We start from the raw sequence: 24,248 nt of genomic DNA, 5'->3' as shown, positions 1-24,248 counted from the left end.
TACGCCAGGAGCCGTCTGGCTTTTTCACAGGCACACTGGGGAAATAAGAGGATTATTTGTGGTCTTTATGATGCCCACCTCCTCCAACTCCTGTAGAGTTTCTCCAATTTCCTTGTGCCCCAGGCAATTTATACTGCTTGTATTTGTCACTCACTGAGATACAGGCAGAACTACAGGTGGGTGCTTAGTGTGTCCCCTCAGAACTGCTTTTACCACACGTACCCTCAGTCTGAACTCACCTACACTGGTCTGTAACCACAGGCCCTGCAGGATATCTACTACCCAAATATATTCAGGGATGGGAGAAATATACTCAGTGTACTCCTTTGTGGGTAAATACCCTGTCTCAAGTGGGATTTGGGCTTTCTTCACTCTAATTACCTAACCCCCATAGCCATCAGTCACAGCAGGGGTCCTGGAAAAACTAACAGGGTTGCCATAAATCAGATAATATTCAGCTCCTTTGCCTACCAGCACCAGGACACGCTGTACATTCACAGGTGACCAATGAATTGCTAATTCTAGGTGGCCTCTCATACCCTTGAACCCCCCCTCAGTTTAACCATGATGGCCAATTGTCCTCCTGTGGGGGTGAGGGCCCAGGCGGAGTCTGAGGACTGTCCCCCAGGAAGTCTTGCAGGGACACAGGCTGGACATGGGGCTTTGCCTCCAGCCTCCATGTCCTGGACATCAGCAGCTGGAACTGCTGCTCTGGCTTTAATTGGTGCCACAGTTGTAACAAGATCCTATTGGGCTGTCCATCAATAGGCACTTTCACTACCCCAGCCTTTAGCAAATCAACCCACATCTGGGTCCTCCAGACCTTCCCAAGCCCTTTGCACCTCTCCGTTTAGTCGTAGCCTGTAGTTCCTTCCATTCTCTTACAGTTTCAACCTCCTCCTGATCTGCTAAACTACGAGTAGCCTCACTTATGGGTTACCCTATGTGGGGCCCAAGAGTATTCAATAGGGACCCAAGGAGAGGTGGGGAGCTGTATGCAGCACCAGATTTCTCATTCCTACAGTGAACAACTCCTCATCGGGGCCCTGGGGGTCCATATTATAGATGATATTTTTCTTGCCCAGCTCCATAACACCTGCTGGAGCTCTGCATATGTTTCCCAGCTAGTGGGTAAGTATAGTAAATCACCCTGATTAGGCCAAATTGCCCTGATGGCTGCTGTCAGCCAATCCAGAAGCACCTGATTTCCTGAGGTGTGATGGGTACTTTGCAACCACTACCAGAGATTAGGGTACATTGTCAGGGAAGCCAGTCTACTCATTTCAGAACTTGACATAACAATGTTTTCCACCCCCATATCCCAGAGATGCAAAAACCATGTAGGTGGAGGTTCCAACAGCTTCTGCCAAAACTGGATGCGCATATTCACCAGCTCATCCTGGGTGTAGGGGCGGAGCATGGAGTGCTCCACAACCTGGGGAGGGGGTGGCTCCGCCCCCTGAGGAGCCTGTCATTGTTGCATTTTTATTTTATTAATTGCAACCGGGAAGGCCTTTAATAAGGGAGAGGTTGGTTTCTCAGGCAGTAGCCTCAGCAACAGATCAGCCCTCAGCACCACCCCTCATCTGCTCCCAACATCTCCACCATCTCTGCGACTGAATGCATTGCTCTTCCCTCTCCCTCCACCCTGACCTCCTTCAATGCAGGTTCTCCGGATGTCTCCCCCTCACTGTTGCTGATGTGTCTTCCAGGAGCATAATCTGTCTTCTCAATAACTGCCTCTCTTTCTTAAGAACATCCCATAGGTCTTTGCTCAGCTCCTCCAAGCGATGCTGATGTGTGTCTCTCTCCTGCTGAAGTCTCTTTCTCTTCTCAAAAAACAGTTTCTGCTATCTCAAGAATCAGACATCCCACAATTCTGGCTGCTGTATGGCTACTCAGGGCTTCTAAGCAATCTTCTGTCTCATGGAAGGCTAATTCCACAGCTTCTGGTATCTCCACCTTCCCCAAGGAGGTGCTTCACCCTGGATGAGTTCTCCACTTAGGGGCTCCCCTACTGGAAGCCCCACACACAGGGGGCTCCTGAGTGAAGCTGCCACTTCCACCACTACAGCCACTGGGGTCTCCCCACCATCCATGGCAGGGCTCCTGCTATCTCCCCACCATCTCTAGGGCCAGCCTGCACAAGGGTCACACCCATGAAGACAGATTTCAGGTTCAGAGGTCCTGCCGACTACGCCAGGTATATCTCCAGGGGAAAATCCCAGAGCAAAATGCCTTTGAAACTCAAATCTGTCAAAGGGAGAAATAAAGTGGGAGAAACCTGTCTATTGCTTACAAGCAGTTGTGTTTTTCTGCTCTCCCATGTTTCTTGTGACCCAGCTGCAAAAGGGATCCCAACCAACCTCTCTGGTCCAGATATGCCCTTGTTCCCCCTTGTAATTACTTATTGATGTGGAGATAGTCTACTTCTCTCCACCTCTTGGAAACACCTATCAATGTGAAGGTACACTAAGGCCAGATGAGAGATTCTGGAAATATTGCAATTTTACCCACAAATCTCCTCTCCTCTCAGGTTTTTTTGTGAGGGTTTCATTGCATAGTCATGATTGACTGGATTATTGGTCATTGGCTGATTCAGTGTGCAGCCCCTGCCCTGTCCTTGGGTGGGGGTCCAAAAGTCTCTCATTAACATAACAAAACATCTGTTTCACCTTTAAGACTGCTGTGTTTTCAGAAGACAAAATACACCTGGGAAATATATATTTGGTCCTATGAATGACCAAATGTGTATTTCTTATAACTCATTATATCACAGTATGCTTACTCCACACTTGCTCATTTCTACAGCACAATTCTTAAGCTTCTATGTCTTTTCTTATCTCACAACACAGCTTACTGGAGACTGGACAAACCTCTTGTAATTACCTAAAGGTATTAATACCGCTCAAATGTTTGTTTTTCCCCCTGCCTGCAGACTTCGTCTTGTTTTGTGCACATAATTCCTGTCTTCCAAGTTCACTCTTGCTGTCACCCCTGGGAAGATAAACAAGGAGAGACTGCCACAATGTGGAGGGAGGTGTGTGCTGATGGATGGGACACTAATCGTACCAGCAGGTCAAGTGCAGCTGTTTTTCGCAGTAGCTCATGGCCAGGCTTCCAAGACTCCTTAATTATAGGAGTACCATCTTTTGTGGGGAGAGAGGTAAATTTCCTCTTACGTACACCAATACATACAGAACCTAGTATCTACTTTTTTTTCTCCAACAGACTGTTGGAACTTCTTTTCTGTAAAACTTGGACTTGTACAAAGACCCTCTCATCTTGGGGGATATTCCCCAAACACTGCTCTCCAGTTGCTCCCAGACTGACCAGTTGACAGGCTCCTGACAGTTTCACCACCCACACTGGGGTTTGTGTGTCTATTACCTGTTTCAGAGGAGGGTGAGACTCTTCTCAAGTCGCAAGGCATGTGCTTCTTGATCCCACAACTCCCACAGAGGCATTTTTGTTTGTGGATGGATGTTGCATTTTATTTGTTAAAGGGGGACAAATAGGAGGCACCCATATGCCACAAGGATGCTGATGTCACCCTCTATGCAAAGTTGTATTATAGAGCCGTAAGGTGGAATAAAGCTCTGCACATTACAACATGAATACTCTGAAAATATGAAATAAGCCAGATACAAAATGACAGTTATATAATTCTACTTGTATGAAACATCTGCAACGACAAACTTCAGAGACAAAAAGTAGATTAAAGGTTACCAGGAACAGGTGGCAGATTTTTAAATTGTTACAGAGTTTCTATTTGGAATGATTAAAAAGTTTGGAATTAGTTATTAGCCAAGGATCCATAGCATCACCAATGCAATCAATGCCACTAAGTTGACACTTAAAATGGTTAAAAACGAAAAATTTAATAAAACAGTGTTTTCCAAAAAATCCTTGCTAATGTCAGTAGTTCATCTAAGGATGCCTGTAATAGTGAAGTTACAGTTTGGATAAAATTGAATAGATAGCATAAATATTAAGTAAAAAAGAGGAAGTAGATTAGTCACAGGCTGTAATGAGTGTTGAAATTAGACAGATGTGATTTTTAAATTCCAGCTCTGCTCTTTTCTTCTTCTCTCTGCTCCTTTTTTTTGTTTCATAGTCTCAGATGTATAACTTCATAATTCTGGGTTTGCATACACTGCAAAGAGATCACTACATAAGGTTACTTGCCATCCATCCACATACAATTGACTTCCTTTACCCTTTCTGCCCACTCCTTACCCACTTCCTTTCTGATTACTATTATTACTATTGATAAGCACCAATCTGTTCTCTGCATCTATGAGTTTTGTTTTACTTGTTCATTTGGCTTGTATTTTAGCTTCCACATATAAATGAAATCATATGGTGACTGTCTTTCTCTGACATACATCACTTAGCATGACACCATTGTCCCTAAGAAGGCCTCAGCTGCTGGGTATCAGGAAAGGTACAAACATTAATGTCCTCTTAAAACTTAAGGATATTAAACTAGAGTCATTATGAAAGTATTTTACAGTAGTTATTTAGTTTTTGGCATTTCATTATTTACAGATTTTTAACTTACATAATTCTCATAATGGCTGTAATTAAAAAATAAGAGAAGACTCACAGTAATTTAAAAAAATCCATATTCCTTCAGCTTCTCAGTGGAAAGTCTGGGGCTTGAGTCCAAGCAAATAGGCTCCCAGGAATCGCACTATTGCCGTCTATGTCATAATACCTTAGAGCATGAAGAGTTTATTCTAAACCTATTTTCCTTATGAATATTTTATTTTTTTTAGTTTTCAGGTGAATGATTGCCATTTTTCTCAATTTCTCTCTGTATAATATAGAAATATAGAGAAGCATATATTTATATTTACACAATTTGACTGAAGTATAAATACGGTAGATATTAAAAATGAGTAATTAAATACAAAAGAAAAAATAGGTATAAATAAAAAATAAAAAAATTTGATAATGCAGAGGCTGTAGTAAAGTAAGTTTTGGCGTCAAAAGCATTTATGTACATGTAGATACACATAAGGAATATATGGCATATATATAACACTTCATAAAGTTATATGTATTATATATGGTTTATAAAGTTATAAACAGTTTTATGTATGGTATAATCATATGTATCATATACAGCTTGTATATATGGTACATGTACGTACATATATGTAGTTTTTATGCATACTGTAGTCTACAGCAAGAGTGATTAAGGACGACAGATTTGCCCAGGATATTCAACTTCTGTGTCCACGTCTGCACTTGAGTCAGGCCCCCCTCACCTGTGCTCGGAGACCATCACTTCCCACGAGCGGCCCGCGGGCAGCCTGGTGCCGCTGGGCGGTGAGCGCGGTGCTCCCGGGGCCGCAGAGCCGATGGCGTGGGCGACACACGTGCTCAGAGGAGGCGGCACGTGACGGGCCTGAGCGGCGCTCTGCTCGTCGGGAGGCGGGACTCAAGCCCTGTGTGCAGAGGGGATCTTGGTTAAATTGTGTTTAAAACCGATTTGAAGAGGTTCATGAAAGAAAGCTTTGTTCTCATCTCTAGGTTAAGAACACATATTACTTAAGAGTATTCTGTGATTATTATTATTACTATCTTCCTTCTTTCCATTTCATTTATACTATGATTTTCATGTAATCTTTCGTTTCATTCTGGCATGTAATTTTTGTTTTGGAAATGAAGTTGGAATTTGAGTTGAATGTACATAGTATCAATACAAGAGCCCAAGTATAGAACATAGTGATTTGACAGTTGTATATATACATTAAATGTTCACCCCAACTAGTGTAGTTACTTATGTCAACAGAACAATGTTACAGAACTATTGACTATATTCTCTATGCTGTACTCTCATCCTCATGACTAATTTATATTATGACTGAGATTTTGTGTCTTTTTATTCTCTTTACCTATTTTACCCACCCAAACCCCTCCCTCATGGTAACCACCAGTTACTCTCAGTGTCTGTGTTTGTTGTTCCCTGTGTGTATTACTTTGTTTTTAAATTCTACATTTAAGTGAAATCATATAGTATTTGTCTTAAAGTAAAAAATTCTTTGTGCACCATATCCTTAGAAATGTAAAGATCTGTGTGTATTGAATTTCCATGGAAGATTAAAGATATTAATATTTAACAAACAACAATAATATATAAAATAGTTGGAATACACACACTACACACACATAAACACACAATGAAAGTAATTTAAAATTGTATAAAAAATTTTAAGGACTTGCTGAGAGGTGTTTATATAAAGTTGGATTCCCTTTTTCCCCAATCACAATATAAGGGATTTTCACTAAAAGAATTTTCAGAACTTTCTTCAGTATTTCTCTTTTGGCATTTTTGTTATAGATTTTAAAAAATGTTTCTAAAATTATTATATTAATGTTATAGTCTTTTCAAGAGAGACAAATGATGGTCAAATATATAAAGCTGATTGGAGCTAAACAGTAATTAGCTAAATAATAAAACATTTCCATTAAATTTGCTTTTTTGAATTCTGTTTCAACTGTATTTGGCTATCACAAAGAAATTCAAATGAAATTCCCTAAAATTGTTTTTTGTTTATTATTTCAAAATAAATGTTTTCATTGTGTCTTTCTTGGCTTCAGCATAAAATTGCCTGATACATTAAGTTCTTACGGAATTCTTAGGAGGAATAGATGTGAACTCTAATTTATGAAGCCAAATACTTATGCAATAAAACCAAATAGCCATAAAAAAAAGAAATCCTTCCATTTATGACAACGTGAATGGACCTAGAGGGTGTTATGCTAAGTAAAATAAGCCAGACAGGAAAGACAAATACCATATGATTTCACTTATATGCAAAATCTAAAAATAAAACAATAGAAAATGAACAAAACAGCAGTAGACTAATAGACACTGAGAAGTGACTGGTGGTTACCATGGGGGAGGTGTTGGGGTTGTAAAATAGGTAGATTAAAAAGACATTTTATATATATATATATATATATGATATCCTATTGGTTCTCTTTCTCTGGAGATCTCTGATATAGATAATCTATTTCAGGAGTTCACCCTACATTAGTTAAATTCATCATCTTTAAACAATAAGCTTCATGTTATTATTATAGAAATTTAGCAATCATACTCATATAATTATATTGGAAATCCCTATTATTAAAAACTTGCTACAAGATGTGTCTACTAAAATGTAATATAAAATGTGAGCGGAGCAAAAGAAACATACAGAGCCAGCTGTATAAAATAGAAATAAACACCATCAAGGAAAATGTTTAAACTTATTAATTATTTTTATGCTTTCTAGTTTTTAATGTTTTTGTTTTTTCAGATCAGCCATCATTTCAGGAAATGACTAATTCCACCATGCTGGCTGAGTTTCTCCTCAGTGCTTTTGCTGATGTTTGGGAGCTTAGGTTCCTACTTACCATGTTATTCCTACTGATGTACTTGGCCACCTTGTAGGGAATCTCCTCATCGTCACTGCCACCACTCTGGACCAGAGCCTTCACACACTCATGTACTTCTTCCTCAGGAACCTGTCCATCTTAGACGTGTGCTACATTTCTGTCACTGTTCCCAAAGCCTGTGTCAACTCCCTCACTGACAACAGGGCCATTTCAATGGCTGGCTGGGCAGCTCAGATCTTCCTGCTCCTTTACTGCATATATGTGGAGCTTCTGCTCCTCACCATCATGGCCCGTGACCACTATGTGGCCATCTGCCAGTCCCTCCGCTACCCAGTCATCATGAAGTACTATTTCTGTGTCCGTATGACACTGGTCTTCCTTCTCAGTGGTCTCACCTATGCAGCTGTGCACACAGGGAACACATTCCAGCTGTCCTTCTGTCAGTCCAACGTGGTCCACCTGTTCTTCTGTGACATCCCCTCTCTGCTGAGGCTCTCCTGCTCCGACTCCTTCAGTAACATCCTCTTAGTTCTTGTCCCAGCCATGGGGATTGGTGGTGGCTGCTTTGTGTACATCACCATGTCATACGTCCGCATATTTTCTACTGTGCTTAAGTTTCCAACCAGGGAGAGAGGAAAGGCCTTTTCCACCTGTGTCCCTCACCTCCTGGTGGTGTCTGCCTTTCTCAGTTCTGGTGCCTATGTGTACCTATGGCCTTCAGTGACTTCTGAAACCTTCCAAGACATGATTCTTTCTGTGTTTTATACCATAGTTCCTTCATTCTTGAATCCTATGATCCACAGTCTTAGAAACAAACGGGTAATGAAAGTTATGAAGAAAGTTATATCAAAGTTTTATTCAGGAAAATTATAAAGATCTATTTCAGATTTGTCCTAAGATATTCCTAAGATTCAAAGTTAAAGAAAAAACACTCCTTGTATAGGTTTTATGTTAAATTATACATTCCAAAATCAGTCTATTGAGGCCTGCATAATCAATCTTAAAGCTTTTGTGTTACCCTTTCCTCCATTGGTCTATTATAAAAATATTTTAGTTATTATGTGTTTTAATGAATGCATATAGCTCAATATATTTGCTGAGAATCATTTTAGGATAGATATGCTTATTATTTATCCAGTATTTAGTAATATTGATAATGCTTCAAAGGAAACCTGAATAAATTGATTAAAGGGGTAATGTACAGGACTTGTTACCTGATATATCCAGTATAATGGGAAATAATTGTATAAATATGTGTTCTTTAGTTAAAGTGATTCAAGTACTTTCAAATAACAAGTGAGATCCCAGAGAAATGATAATCTAATACATATATTGAATGAAGCATGAAAAAGCATTAGTGGGGAAATTAGAGTTAAAGTTGTCATTCTCTGCTGAGTTACATTGTAAACAAGATGGTCCAGAGCAGCAGATATCAGGCAGCCAGCAGCTGGCATCTGCACTTGTAGACCTCCCCTTGCTGCTGCCTCGAGGCCCCTCCCTGTAGCCAGGGACTGAGAGCTGTGGCCAAACCTTACCCCTCTTCTGAACACCAATCAGGATTTTATTTTTTCAGTCCCCTTGCATAATTTATGCACCATCCAGAATTGTACTGTTATTTGTGCCTATAAAAAAGCTGTCACGGAGACAAACTATCCCCATTTCCTCCTTACTTGCTTCAAGTGATAACTTCCCTTACAGTCTGGCGTGGTGGAGTCTTATGAGCTGCAAACACTCTCAAGAGACTGGTACAAGGGTGCTAATCAGACAGCTGGCACTCACCGAGATTCAGACCCCTTTTGTTTGGTCACAAACCCACCTGGAAAATGAGAGTATATGTCCACAGAAAGAGAACTAAGGTAACTGGTTTGTCTCACGACTTGAGTGATGGAAGAACTCTGTTCCTTGAGGGAGAGCCCTTTATCCCCCTTGGCTGGGCTTGTTGCCCTTTCAGTCACCCCACCCTGGATGGCCCATTTTTGGGGAATGAACCTCTGCTGCTATACTACATATGGGCCTGTTTTCTTACTGCTGTCTTCTCTGATGTATTTCTCCTCTATTTTTCTGAATAAAGTGCCACGTCTGACAATTAAGAAAGGATCATCCCTAGTTGTCTTTTCTAAGTCTGTGATAGCTCAGGGTAAAATTGAAATATTTCCAGAATCTCTCACTTGGTCTTAGTGTATCTCCATATCAATAGGTGTTTTCAAGCAGTGGAGAAAAGTAGTCCATCTTCATACTAAGAGGTGTTTAAAAGGTGGGTGGAGAGTGAGTGGGCACTGGGACAAGAGAGGTTTGGTGGGGCCTTGGCAGCCGGGTCCCAAAAGACAGTCCCTTTGACTGTTTTCAGCTTCAAGGGTTATTTGCCTGGAGCTGGGAACTTATTTTTCTCCCTAGAGTTACATCTGGTGGTAGTCGGCAGGACCTCTGAACTTGAAATCTGCCTTCATGGGTGTGACCCTTGGGTGGGCTGCCCCTAGAGATGGTGGGGGGATACATGGAAAACCCTCAGTGGCCGCTGTGGTGGAGAATGACAACTCACCCTTCCCTCTGGCAGCTGTGGAGGGTGCAGCTTCACCCAGGAGCCCCCTATCCATGGGGCTTCCTCTTGGGGAGCCCAAGTGGGGAACTGGTCTAGGGTAAAGCACCTCCTAGATGGGTGGGGCTTCCCTAAAATTGGGGAAGGGTAGGGACACCGCAAGCTATGAAATTAGCCCATATGAGATAGAAGACTGCTTAGAGGCCCTGAGTGGCCCTGTGGCAGCTGGAATTCTGGCATATTTGTTTCTCGAGATATTGGAAAGGGTTATCGAGTAGAGAGACACACTTTGGTGTTGCTTGGAGGGGCTGGGCAATGACCTATGGGATGCCCTTAAAAAAGACAGTTTCTGAGAAGACAGTTCATGCTCCTGGAAAGTATGTTAGCAGTGAGGGAGGAGGCAGCTGGAGAATCAGCGTTGGCAGAGGGTGAGGTGGTGAAGCTGAGGGCAGAACTGTTGCCAAGACAACCACCAGAGGCCCAGCCTCTCCCATATTAAAGGTCTTTCGGTTGTAATTAAGAAGATAAAAACACAACTGTGGCTCCTCTGGGGGAGGAGCTGCCTGCTCCCCAGGCTGTGGAGCCCTCCACGCTCCGCCCCTACACCCAGGATGAGCTGGTGGACACTAGCATCCGGTTTTGGTAGAAGCCTTTGGAACCTCTGCCTACATGGCTTTTGCATCTCTGGGATGTGGGGGTGGAAATGTTGTTATGTTGGGTTCTGAAATGGGCAGACTGGTTTCCCTGATGACTCACCCTTTTCTCTGGCAGTGGTTGTAAAGTGCTTTTGGCATCCCCAGGGAATGATGAAGCAGACACATTGGCCCAGGTGTGCTGGCTGGAAGGAAAGCCCACCTCTGATGTGGCCCAATGGTTACATCACCATTTGTTGCATGTGGGGCAAAAGACAATGTAGGCTCTAGCCCTTCTGTGGGGCTTGCGGTTGACCTTTGAAGAAGTAAGCTGAGCCAGGAAGGAGTGCCTTGTGTGCTCTAAGAGGGACTTACACTAAGTCCCGCAGCAACATGGGACAATAGTAAGGGGGCCAATAAGCCTTGTAGGGTGGCAGATAGGCTATATTGGGCCTCTGCCCATATCAGAAGGATACTGGTATGCCATGACTTGTGTGGACACAGCTACTGGTCTGTTGGTTGCTTTTTCTGCATGTCATGCAGATCAACAAACCATTAATAGGGGCCTAGAGTGTCCCTTTGCAGCCTATGGCTGGCCACAGGTGATTGAGAAAGATCAAGGCACCCACTTTACTGGACATGCGTTACAAGAATGGGCCCAGCAAGCAGGAATAAAATGGAAGTTTCATGTACCATATAACCCTACCAGTGTAGGCATGATAGAGAGGTACAATGGTTTGTTGAAATCTGACCTGAAGTCAGACACCAATGGTTTACAGGACTATTCAGTTTCCTTATGGATAGTGTTACGGTGTTTGAATGAGAAGCCCTGAAAAGGAGCCTTGAGCCCTGTGGGTATGCTAACACCCACTGCTGCCTCTCCTATACAACTGTATGTGCAAACCAAAGAGGAGTTACTGAAGCCATGATACAGCCAGCAGAGCAACATCCTCCTGTCAATCCCAACTGTGTTAAACCCTGGAGACTCTTGAGTGGATGTGGCCCTGGACATTCCGACACATGGACCAGCAGTGACTGGCCCTCCTGGCACCTTGGGGAAAAGGCCTGGAATCTTCCCTCTTCTGTGTTCCTGGAGTAACTGTAGAATGGCCCCCAAAGATCACAGTAGTGTAACCAAAACATTTGGGAGATAAGAGCATCTTATTATGCTCTTATTGAAAAGGGTTTTTGAGGAGAGAGCCACACTTCAGTGTCACTTGGAGGAGCTGGGTGATGACCTGTGGGATGCCCTTAGAAAGAGAGGCCGTTACTGAGAAGACAGGTCATGCTCCTGGAAGATGTGTTAGCAGTCAGAGGGGAGGCAGCTGGAGAATCAGTGCTGCAGGAGGCTTTGGGGGATGGGGAGGAGAGAGCAGTGGCCTCAGCCTGGGAGATGGTGGAGGATTTAAAATAAAAAATTCCTGTTTTATTCAAGGATGGCTTACATTTAATTGCAAAGGATGGATCTAAGGAACAAGATCCCTTGCCATCTATTAAAGCCAGGGTCACTTGGTGTGGGGAACTTTTATTTTATCTTAATGGGCAGTGCATGTACTTCCCGTAGCCCTTTGTATTGACCCATCTGTAACTCCCTCAGGGATGGGGCTGACAGCCTGGGTTTGATAGAAGCCTTTGGAACCTCTGCCTACATGGCTTTTGCATCTAAACCAGGATGAGATCTCATTACTGTCACTGTCCTATCACAGGACCACTCTCTTTCCTGCAACCTGATGGACAAGATTTACCAATGCTGGTGTCATTAAAGCATGTATCTTATCACCTTTAAAGTTAGTTTCCTTTACAGTCCCTGTAGCCTGGCCCCACCCCCTGACTTGAGCTGCCACGTGATGACTGCTCTGAACTTTCTACCTCTTCAGCTACTGCCTGCTGGAGTGGGGAAGCTACAGACTTAATCTGCATAGGACTTTGAACTTAGATGAATCCTCTGGCTTGAGAATTATAATAATTTTATTGCTGTTGTTATTGTATGTTATTAGTCTGGTTACAGTGCTCCAGTAATCTTACACAGGGGCCATTGCAGAAGATGGGGAATGAATAGATTGTGAGGTGAGATTTCTGGAGGGGTGCACTGTAGGTAAAATTGCAGTATTTCTGGAATTTCTCACCTGGCCTTCTTCGTGCATCTCCATATCAGTAAGCATTTCTGAGGGGTTGGGAGAAGTAGTCCATTTCCATGTCACTAGGTGATTACAGGTGGGTAGGGTTGGAACACAAGCGTGCACCTGGACTGGAGAGGTTTGGTGGGCCCTTGGCAGCCAAGCCATGAGAGACATGGGTGAGGAGGAGTAGGTGACTGCTTGTACACAATAAAAGGGTTTCTCCCACTTTATTTCTCCCTTTGACTAATTTTGGCTTCAAAGGTTTATTTGCTCCCAGCTGGGAACATATTTTCCCCCTGGAGTTACAACCAACTCCTAAGTATTTTTCAGTTTTTCTCCATTATATATGTCTATCTGTCCTTGTATTCTAAAAATGAGTCAACTTGAATGGGAAGAAATATACTTAGTATTTGATAGGGGCACAATTTATGGATATTTCAGCACTAAAAATGAGTTTTTCATGTTGTTAATTAACTACATTTCCGGTTGAAATAATGGAATCCAAGTGGTTAAGTCATACTTGGTTGAAAAAAATCCTATTGTATTTATTTATGAAAGGATCTTCAATTGTGCAAGTAAATAATGGTCTGAGTTTCTTGGATCACTCAGAGGTCACAATCATTTGCTTCACAGGCATAACTTGTGATGGAAGATTATGACTATTTTTGTTTTTATTTTTGTTGTTTTAAAAATTACATTTATTGTCAAAAGATCAAACTTTTTGTGTTAGATTTAAAAAAAATATTCATCCATATATCCACTGTGCCAACACAACTTTTTAAATTTCTGCACATCCCTCTTCTCATTAGGTTGTGTTTAGCTCTAAGATCTTCTATACAAATGATGCATTATGTGTATTATTTTCCCTAAATGATACTTTTCTTGATTTCTGTTTTTTAGGCTATGTGATGACCACACAGAACGGGCAAATAGGTTTCCCGGTCTGTATCACCACTATCTTGATTTCAAGTAGCATTCTCATGGGATTCCATTACATGTGTGTCTGTATGTTTTAGTTCTTTCAATCTTCTTTAGATACAGGGTACTCTGATGTATGAACTGATAGTATTGTTGCTGGAAAGTTGCATCTGGGATGTCTTTCCCCATGCAACAGGTGAAACCTTAACCTAGGTGGGGGAGGGCTTTTGACTCTGATTGAGAAAGAATTCTTGACCAGGTTGGGTGAATGTAGGTAAGGAAGGAATTCATTAGAGGAAGAGTAGAAATGAATGGCATCAGCCTTGTAGGCAGCTGAGAGCAGGAAAATGCAGAGGTGCAGAGGGAAGCTTTTCTAAACATTTTCTTGGTGTAGCGCAGAATCCCTTGCCATCTCTTAAAGCCAGGGTCACTTGGTGTCCTGTGTCTGATTGGATTTGTACTGCATGGGGACCAGCCCCTACCACCCCAGGATTCGAGGAACCACAGAGCACAGGATGGAGTGAGATTATGTTCTGAGAACTTCCCAAAGAGGGGATAAGCAACTCTTGTCTTCCTTAGCAGGCTAACGACCCAAATGAACAAGATGTCTTCCAAGACACATTGGAGTGTCAATTTCCTGACATGATCAGCAAAGCTATTCGTTGTTTTGCAGTGTTAACTTCCTGAGAAGGAATTTAGTGGAGCACACAATTACACTGATGCAGGTACTCTCTGTTCCCTATAATACCTTGTGATTGTTACCCATCTTGAGCTGAAATATAGATTATTCCTGCACATAAAGTGATGGATTCAGCACCAGTGTTTGCTGTAACTCCATGGACTATCAACAGCCTTCATGGTCAATTAAACCTCTGCAAGTGTCAGGCTTTCCTATTTTTTCATGATTGGATAGGACAGTATCTTTGCAACAACATCCAGAAACTGGTAACAAATGGTAGCACTGTATTATAGAATAATACTAAGAGGGTAACTGACATCAGAATTTGTAGCCCACTTCTGTCTAATCCTGGAGCCAAGTGTGCAGCACTCAGACGAAAGGGACGGATCCTGTCTTCAGCTGAAGGACCATCAGAACTAGACATTGTGTTGTTAGATAAATTATAGATTACTTATTTAAAGTGTTCTTTTCTAGGACATTTGGTAATTCTAGAAATGCTGAAGAGTTCTGAAGTGACCTGAGTAGACCATGTTTCCCCTAATGTTACATATGTTCCACCTTAAAATGTCAATATTGTACCTGAAGCTCTGTTGCTGGAAACCAGTGCCTGTCACATTGTATGTTTATGGTGAGGGACTGGCTTACATATTAAGTCTTACAGTGTTTTTCTCACTGTGTAGTTGACCCATGAATTTCTAAAACAAAATATATGATTTTTTCCAATTTTTATTCTTTGTGTAAAGTAGCGAGGATTAAGGTTAGAAGAAATTGGGCCAGAAATAACTTTCAGTGTCTAAGTTATTAATTCTTAAATTAAGGCTCAGTTTTTCTGTCCAGCTCTAAAGTGCAGCAAAATCAATACCAATTTTTAGGAAGGAACATGATGGCTTATCTTTCGCTAACATGTGATTATGCTATTGCCATTTAGTATACCTTTGGTCCCAGATGAGTGGTCCGATTGCTAAGGTTTTACTGAAAATTTCATCAAGGATATCTAAAAATAAATAAATAAAAATAGTGGATTAATTAGTGAGCATTCCTCTTACCAGTCGCAGTCAAGGAGATTCCAAGTATACACTATCATCTCTGAGTCCTTCTCCAAGGCCTACTACTGTGTAAATATAAGCAAATGTCCAACATCTCCAAAAGGCCCATGGGTGTTATGTTAGTGCAAACAGGATCCTCTGTCCTACATGTCACACATAGAGGTTGTAGGCTTCTGGCCACCGTGCACTGCATGGTGATGGCCATCTGGAGGCCACACAGTGGATGGACTATATATTTGGGGAAGCAGCTTATTCATTTAACATTCTTGACAAAGGGAATGATGTAGAAATCAAATGAAGGTAAATATAGATACTACATTTAGTGTAATTTTCTTAGTCAAATTCCTAGGGAATTGTAGCCAGCTGATGGACTCTTATCAAGGGGGAAATAAGTATGCTAAGACTAATATGAGGGTGAGGGTCCTTATGAGTGTCACAGTTAAGGCATAACAAGTGACTGTAAGGGATTCAGAATCTTAACAGAGAAGGAAGAAAATAGCTAAGGAAATAAAGACCAAGAGGACTGAGTTTACAGCGTGATGATTTGTAGCTACTATCACCTGTATTTTGTTTAGTTATTGCTTGTAAAAGGATTTCACTTTATAATCGTCATCTACCATTCCTGAACGTATTGTTTGGAAACTGACTTCTGGTGAAGGATTCTTCTTAGTAACGTTCAGTTCAAGTCCCATAGCAAGGGCAACTTTCTGATTTCATTCAAGGATGGCTTATATTGAATTGCAAAGGATGGATGTAAGGAGCCACCTCTGGGTTTTCTTACTGTGCAGTTTAACATGCCCAGCAGCTGCCCTTCCCAGTGGGGCTGAAGCCTGCCTTTCCCGAGATTCTAGATGAGCAGGACTCCTTGCAGGGCTCTGGTTTACTTCTTTCCTCAGAAGCTGTTTCTTATTGTTAGCCTTATTTTACACCTGTGATGGCTGAGTGTATTGAAAAATATCAAATGTTACCTTCAGCTTGTTTAATACTCCTCCCTCATTTTACCCATTTTGTCTTATATTTTATTAAAAGCAAGCAAGAAGAAATTAGGCTGCATTTTTAACACAGTATAGATATTTTCTTCATTAAGTTAGGTATTTTCCACATTCTGCATAAAACAGTGTTACTAAATTTTCTGACACTACATAATAATGTTCACACTTTAATTTCCACTTCCCTTTAAGCCCTAAATGACAGCTTTTTCCGACTCCATGGCATTTCTGTTAATGGTTTCATCAGGCACTTGGCACTTTAACTCCTGCTTCTCCAATCCTTTTGTCTGAGTTCAAAGACTGTCCTGCTTAGTTTTTGTTCTTAGGACATTTTCCCACTTCCAGCGACCAAAACCTTTACTAAATATAAAGGAATGCCTAAAAAGTATCTCCAGAAATTCATGGTTTCAAATAGATATTTATTATCTCATTATTTCTGTAGATCAGAAAACCAGGAGCAGCTTGTCTGAGTGATTCTGCCTCAAGATTTCCCACGAGATTGTAGTCAGGCTGCTGGCTGCCTCCTCATGCAAAGCTTCTAGTGGCGCAGGAGTAGTGTGCATGTGAGCTCACGAGCGTAACTGCACAACAGGCCCCCGGACTGGCCACGGGGATCTGTGGGCTTTTCCTCAAGAGCCAGCATTGGGCTTCCGTTGGGCTGGCCAGTGCCAGAACAGGAGGAGTGCCCGGCATGGCTCCTGTGTTTGGTTAATAACTGGCGTCGGACGTGCCGTCCCATTGCTCATGCTGTGTTTCATCTGTTACAAGTAACTCAGTAAGTCCAGGGCCCGCTTCTCAGGGGAGGGACTGACCCAGGGCATCAATACCAGCAGCTGACATTTATTGTGGGCCCCATGTTTTCAGAGCCACCTTCCTGAACAACCAGGAAACCCCAGTCATAACATACTTAAAACAATTTTCAAGACACTGGACACCTTGCAACAAAGGACAAAAGTCCTCAAGAGACTCCAAGCAAGTGAGTCAAGCCCACAGTTGCCCAAGCTGATGGCCGTGAGCAGCCTGGGCCCCTGGGGGAACCTTGGGGGAAAGCGGGATCTTGGTGGAATCCATTGAAGTCATGACTCGGTGAGATGGAAGCTGTGTTCTGGAAAGATCAAGCTGGATACATTTCAGAATCCCAGGTAGTAGTGGTCTACAGGGAATAAGGCTGGAAATCTGCACACGCACTGGGGGGTGCTGCCAAAGGCCAGTGGAGGGGCTACCGACCCGACCTGGATGAGAGCAAAGACTGCCAGGTGCTCACACGGGCCGGGAACTGTGCCTGTGCCTGACAGCTGACATGGGAAACCTTGTCATTCAGAGGACACTCAGTAGACTGTTCAGAAGATATTTGCATCAGGATAACCCTCTTCCAGTCCTCCTCATAAATCTCAAGGGACGACAGGAAGGCAATAAAGGGATTCTGAATGGTTAAATTGTGCACTTGAACAATGCCAGGTATCTTTAGTGGAATGCAAAATAACACTAAAATGGTTAAATTCACAATATCTGGCAACCAATCAACAATTATAAGACAGTCAAACAAGGAGAAAAATTCAAAACGTGATAAGTAGAAATCAATAAAAACAGACGTAAGCCATAAGCAGATGTTACAATTAGAAAACAACTGAGTCACTTAAAGTTAAGTAGTGACATGAAGAGCATAAATAACCCAAATGGCACTTGAGGAAATAAAAATAGCTATCTTCTAAAATGAAAATGACATGACATAGTGTGTTCCTAGAGGAACTCCTTTTCCCAATGTGTGTGCACGCGTGCATGTGTGTGTGTGTGTGTGTGTGTGTGTGTGTGTGATGGGTGGGTGAGTGGGGACCTTCCCTGAAACAATACCAAGCAATTTTGAACACTGGCAAGGTGTCTGAGAACTCAACTCTATTCTGATGCTTCCGGCCCAGAGACAGCACCCGATTCCCCAGGGTAGAGGCTCTGTCCTGCAGGACTGCCCTCCACCCCCAACTCCACACTCTGGTCACAAGGCCCAGGCGATTACTTGTGCTTCTGACCTACCAGCTACATTTTGGAGGTTCCCATGGCCTCCCCCTTAGGCTCAATTGACTTTCTAGAGCTGCTCACAGAACTCAGGGAAACACATGTAGCAGTCTAATAAGGATCCTTAAAGGATATAGGTTAACAGCCAGATGGAGAGACATAGGGAAGGTCCCAACTAAAGGAGCTCCTATCCTCATGGAGCTCGGGGCCTGTTTAGGTAGCCCACGGCGGTGTTCTGGTCCCCCAGGCATGGGAGCTCTCCCATGGACAGGCAGGCCGCAAGAGAGGGGTCTGCTTTTCTCACGGGCTTTGTGAGCACCTCATTGCATAGGATACTGGTCCATAGTTTCTGTTATTATAATGGCTTTATCTTTTTCCTCTGTAAGGGGAATGTTGGCCTTATATAATGGTTTGGAAAATATTCCTTCATTTTCAATTAGGTTTGTATAGGATTTGATAGTATGTATTTCTTAATGTTTGGTGGACTTTACTAGTGAAGTTGATGAGATCTGGACACTTCTTTGTGTGAATATGTTTTTTATATACAATTTAATTTGAGAATTATAAGAACTTGCTGTATATCTATTATTAAGTGAGTTTTGGTAGTTTGAATCTGTCAAGGATGAATCCATCACAATGAAGGTCTCAGTGTCACACTGAAGTTTACAATGTGGGCATAAACTTCTTCAGAATATTCTGTATTATCCTTTAAAACATTTTCTCATTTCAGATATAATAATCGTGTCTTTCTGTTTTTTCCTTGTATATTCCCTTCAAAGATTGTCAATGTTATTGATGTTTCAAAATAACAATTTTGGTTTCATTAATGTTCTCTATTTTATTTCTGTTTCCTATATAATTAATTCTTACATTTATATTTATTATTTCCTTCGTTATGCTTGCCTGGGTTTAAATTTCTCTTTTTATCTAATCTCCTAACGTATATTTTGAGATTATTTATGGGAGACATTTGTTTATCATTTTCATATTTAAAAAATTATTACATATGGGTTTCATTGCTTTCATTGTACAGTTTACGCATTTTCACACAAATGTAGATTTGTCACCACAAATATTCAGAACATAGCATATAACAATTCCCAAACTTCACGTCTCTGTGGTTATGTTCTCAATCTCCCTTCACCTGTACCCTTTAAAAACACTATTCTATTTATTCCAGGAATGACAGTGGAATGGAATAATATACTCTGCGGCCTTTTGATATTGGCTCTTTTTTCTGCTGGGCCAATTAATGTCTTTGGGATTCAGCCAATGTGCTGCCCTCCAGTTCTTTTAAATCCTGCTTTCATTCCATCCTGTGGCTGTACTACAGTTTGTTTACCTGTTGAGAACATTTGAATTGCTTCTTCTTAATGGATGTGAATAAAGCTGCTATGAACTTTCCTGTTTTCATGAGATCATACATTACTGCTTCTCTAAGGGTAACCAGGAATCAAAATTTCTGGCCATATGTGGCTGTATTTATACATTTATTAGAAACAAGCAAAATTGCATGTAACCCAGAATATCATTGCACATTCGGTCAGCAAAACAAGTGAATTATATTTATTCCAAATTCTCATCCTCATTTGATGTTGTCATGATTTTTATGAACCAGTACACTACATGTGCAAAGGCACATTATTATGATATTTATTGGATAATTACCACTAATGCTGTTGAACATAGATTTCATGTGATTATAGGTAATATTCATCCTATTTGATTAAATTAAACATTTTATCAAGTTTTTATCCTTTTTTGATATGGTTGTTTGAGTTTTTAATCTTGACATGTAAGAAAATTTTAGATAATCTGGGTAAAGTCCTCTTTAAAAATATATACATGTATCTTGTACACATGAAATTTTAGTTATTTATGTACTTATTCATTTATTTTTATTGAAGTATAGTTGGTATACAATATTATATTGGTTTCAAGTATACAGCAAAGTGATCCAACAGTTATATAAAATATTAAATCCACACCCCAACTACTGTAGCTATTGTCAACAGGGAAAGATATTACAGAACTCTTAACTATATTCTCCATGATGCACTTCCATCCCCATTACCAACATATATTTTTTCAACTTATATTATGATTGAGATTTTGTGCATCTTTATCTTCCCTATAAATCCCACCCACTGACCCCAACCCCTCCCCCATGGAACCACCAATCATTTCTCAGTGTTTGAGTCTACTGCTTGTTTTGTTTTATTTCTGCATTTTCATTGTGTCCCACAGAAGTTGTGTTTAATCAAACAATTCTCTTCCTCCTGTAACGTCTGCTAAAGAACAAAAACAAATGGGGGAGAGAAACTACACATATGAAAATATGCTTAAATGTACTGAGTTAATATAACCTAATTTCGTATTCAGTGTAAAACAATAAATGTAGACCATACATGCTGTCAAAACCACCCCCCTGGTAATTGCCAAACTTTGTCTCCTCCCTAAGTCTCTGTAACAATGGTACCTAAAACTTTCCTCCTGAATAAAATTAAATACTTTTATCCTCTAGGAGACATCTGAGAATTATTCTTCTAATTTCCTCTTTTGTGATGCAGAACACTATCAAGGATGAACAGCTTGCTATAAAGTTAAATCATTCAAAATAATTTGATAAAAAAGTTAATTCCTCTTGGTGTAGATAGTCTTCAGTTACACAGAAATGCTCTATGAATTCCACCAAATGTGAAATACATAGTCCATATTTTCAGACCACAACTAATTAAAACAAGGAAATAACCAAAAGGTAGAACTAAGCCATGTGTCCAGTGAGAGAACAATAGGTTAGAAAAATGTGGTATGTACCTACAACAGAATATTATTCAGCCTCAAAAAATGAATTCTAACACATCCTACACCATGGATGAACGCTGAGAACATTATGGTTAAGTGAAATAAACCAGCCATAAAAAGGCAAATCATAAAGGTGATTCTGTTTATATGAGGTACCCAGAGTAGTCAAATTCATAGGGACAAAAATTAGAATGTTTGTTGCCAGGGACAGAGTGCAGGTAGAAATGGAAAGAAGTGGTTTAATGGGTATATAGAATTTCAGTTTTGCAACATGCTTGAGTGCTGGGTATCAGTTGCATAATAATGTGAATCTAAGTAACAGTACCAATATATACACTTAATAATATTTGACTGTAAATTTTATGTTATAGATATCTGACAATGATTTAAAAAAACACAACAGTCTGTTTCTTTGTAAAACTCACAAAACACTACTTGCTCCAAAGTGATTGGACAGTAAAAATGCTGTAAGTTATTTCCTGACCAAATTTGGTGGCACCTGTGTATTAAACTTTGTGTCATGTAGGATAAGTGGAAAGGGTAACATAGAACACAAAATGAGAAATTTATACATTAATTACTCAGATATCAAGAGAGATATTTTGGAGTAAGCAGTCTAATACACAAAACCTTGACAAGCAGTTATTTTATAGATGTTTGGATCTCAGTGACATTGGGAAGAACCTGAAATGGATCTGTACTAACTTCCTGAATAATATTTTCTTAACATTACTTTCCTTAAAGCTTCTTTTACCTGTGTGTTTCTAAGACTGTAGATGATGGGATTCAAGAATGGAGGAACTACTGTATAACATACAGTAGGAATCACTCCCTGGAGAAAGTCAGAGGCCCCTGGAGGCCTTAGGTACACACAGCTGGCAGAGCTGAGGAACACGGACACCACCAGGATGTGAGGGACACAGGTGGAGAAGGCCTTTCCTCTCTCCTTGGTTGGAAACTTCAGCACAGTGGAAAATATGTAAATATATAGACACAGTGGTAACTGTAAAAGACCCACAACCAATCAATATGGCAGAAACAACAAGTAATATGAAGTTGTTGAAGGTGTCAGAGCAGGAGAGGCTCAGCAGAGAAGGGATGTCACAGAAGAACTGATGGACCACATTGGACTGACAGAAGGACAGCTGGAATGTGTTCCCTGTGTGCACAGCTGCATAGATGAGGCCACTGAGCAGGGAGACCAGTGTTGTCCAGACACAGAATTGGTGGGTTATGATTACGGGGTAGTGTAGGGGCTGGCAGATGGCCACATAGTGGTCACGGGCCATCATGGTGAGGAACAGGAGCTCCACATACATACAATAAGTAACCAGGAAGATCTGAGCTGCACAGCCAGCCACTGAAATGGCCCTGTTGTCAGTGAGGGAGTTGACACAGGCTTTGGGGACAGTGACAGAAATGTAGCACATGTCTAAGGTGGAGAGGTTCCTGAGGAAGAAGTACATGGGTGTGTGAAGGCTCTGGTCCAGAGTGGTGGCACTGATGATAAGAATGTTCCCTGTGAGGGTGGCCAGGTACATCAGAAGGAATAGCAGGGAGAGCAGGAGCCTTGTCTCCCACTTCTCAGCAAAGCCCGTGAGGAGAAACTCAGTCACCACTGTAGAATTAGCCATTTCTTGAAATGCTGGCTGATCTGGAAAACTAAGGGAGTAAACCATGAAACATACGATTCCTAAAACCATTTAGGACATCACCTTGAATATTTTCCTTGAAAGGGTTTTTCTTCTAATTCATTCAATTGTCCCCCGAGTGTGGGACAGGTCCGTCATTACTCTTGGTCTTCTCAGCTTATTGCCACTACTGAGTGGTTAACATGGAACGTGGTACGGACAGGACTGCTGAGTCCCCCTGTCGGGCTAGGATGTGTAGTGCTCTTACAGAACTCGGTAATACCCTGCCCACGAGGTTTATTATTTACTGAAGTTTTATTTAGTTCATATATATGTAAAGTCTTCAAGTAGATTAAATTTTCAATGAGTTTTTGTTGAACTCTAGCTGATGTACAATATTTTATTGGTTTCGTTTATACAACATAATGATTTGACACTTATCTACATTATTAAATGCTCACCCCAATAAGTGTAGTTAAAAGTTTTATTAAGAGTCGGACATTATATTCATCCTGGATATTGACACACAGTTGAGATTTAACTCATTGCTTGTTAAGGTATGATCTGTGGCTCAACTGCCCATGATTACTTTAAAATGACCTGCAAAAACTGAGCACAAAATTACCCTAAAGACTTTCCCTGCTCTTAAACTCAATTTTAATGATGCTATTGATGTAAAGCAGGGATGTGGGACAAGCATCATAGTTAACTTTTCCTGCCTATAGTGAAAAATGCTAAGATATGAATAGTATAGTAAGAGCAGGAAATATTTCATCTTAAAGCTAAGATTCCATTTTAAAAGTGAGGAAGTTAGGAAGTATGATTCCTAACATATTTTTTAGCAAACAGAGAATAACTCAATCCACTTTGGGGGTAGGGTGGGTGGTCTTGATTGATATGTTCCCAGAGGGAAGCTGGTATCCTGAAGAGGAACTGAGCAATATCTTGTATTAATTTTGCCGAATTACCTGGAGGGCTGATAATAGAAAAGACTTAATGTCTCTCACCAGAGATAAGCATTTTGAGACCACTTTACAAGTCTATAGCCCCTAGGCTTTTGAAAAATATTTAAAAGACAGAAACCCCAGTCTTTTAGCTCACCCCTTCTCTGAGGACACCACACTTTTTCTCTCTTAAAGTGCATAACTTTAAATAAAGCTTTCTCACTGACCAACTTCATTGTGTTTTGTCTCTCTACTTTTCCAGTGGTAAGCGTCTTTGTTTCTTTCTACTTCATTCTATTTCTAAGTCTTCACTTAGTCTCTGCTTTACCGCTGGTAAGCACGGAGGAGCTGCAGAGAGCTCAGACTTGGACCTGTGCGTCCCCATCTCCTGGGTGACCTGGACGGAGCTGCAGCTGCGGGAGCTGCCTGGAAAGAAACCCCCTTCCTTTGGGAAGCTCTCAGAGCATCATCTCACTCCATCCTGCCCTCTGTGCCTCGCCACACTGGGGGCTGGTCCCCAGGCAGTGCAGATGCAGGCAGACA

The 24,248-nt window shown here is 41.2% G+C and overlaps 1 protein-coding gene and 1 pseudogene across 1 annotated transcript; one reads left to right on the top strand and one right to left on the bottom strand.

Moving 5' to 3' along the window:
- The first annotated feature begins 7,336 nt into the window (after positions 1 to 7,336).
- Positions 7,337 to 8,268, top strand: LOC118970625 (olfactory receptor 14C36-like; annotated as a pseudogene).
- Positions 8,269 to 17,534: 9,266 nt separating this feature from the next.
- LOC118970624 (olfactory receptor 14C36-like) lies at positions 17,535 to 22,764 on the bottom strand. The gene is given in 3 exon segments (XM_037008856.2): positions 17,535 to 17,777; positions 21,864 to 22,118; positions 22,120 to 22,764. Coding segments are annotated over 3 exon segments (1,143 nt in total).
- Positions 22,765 to 24,248: the final 1,484 nt, after the last annotated feature.

This window comes from Manis javanica, chromosome 14 (genome assembly GCF_040802235.1).
Source record: "Manis javanica isolate MJ-LG chromosome 14, MJ_LKY, whole genome shotgun sequence".
Classification (NCBI taxonomy): Eukaryota; Metazoa; Chordata; class Mammalia; order Pholidota; family Manidae; genus Manis; species Manis javanica.
Note: the sequence above shows the minus strand (reverse complement) of the source record. Positions and strands in the feature narration are given on the sequence as shown.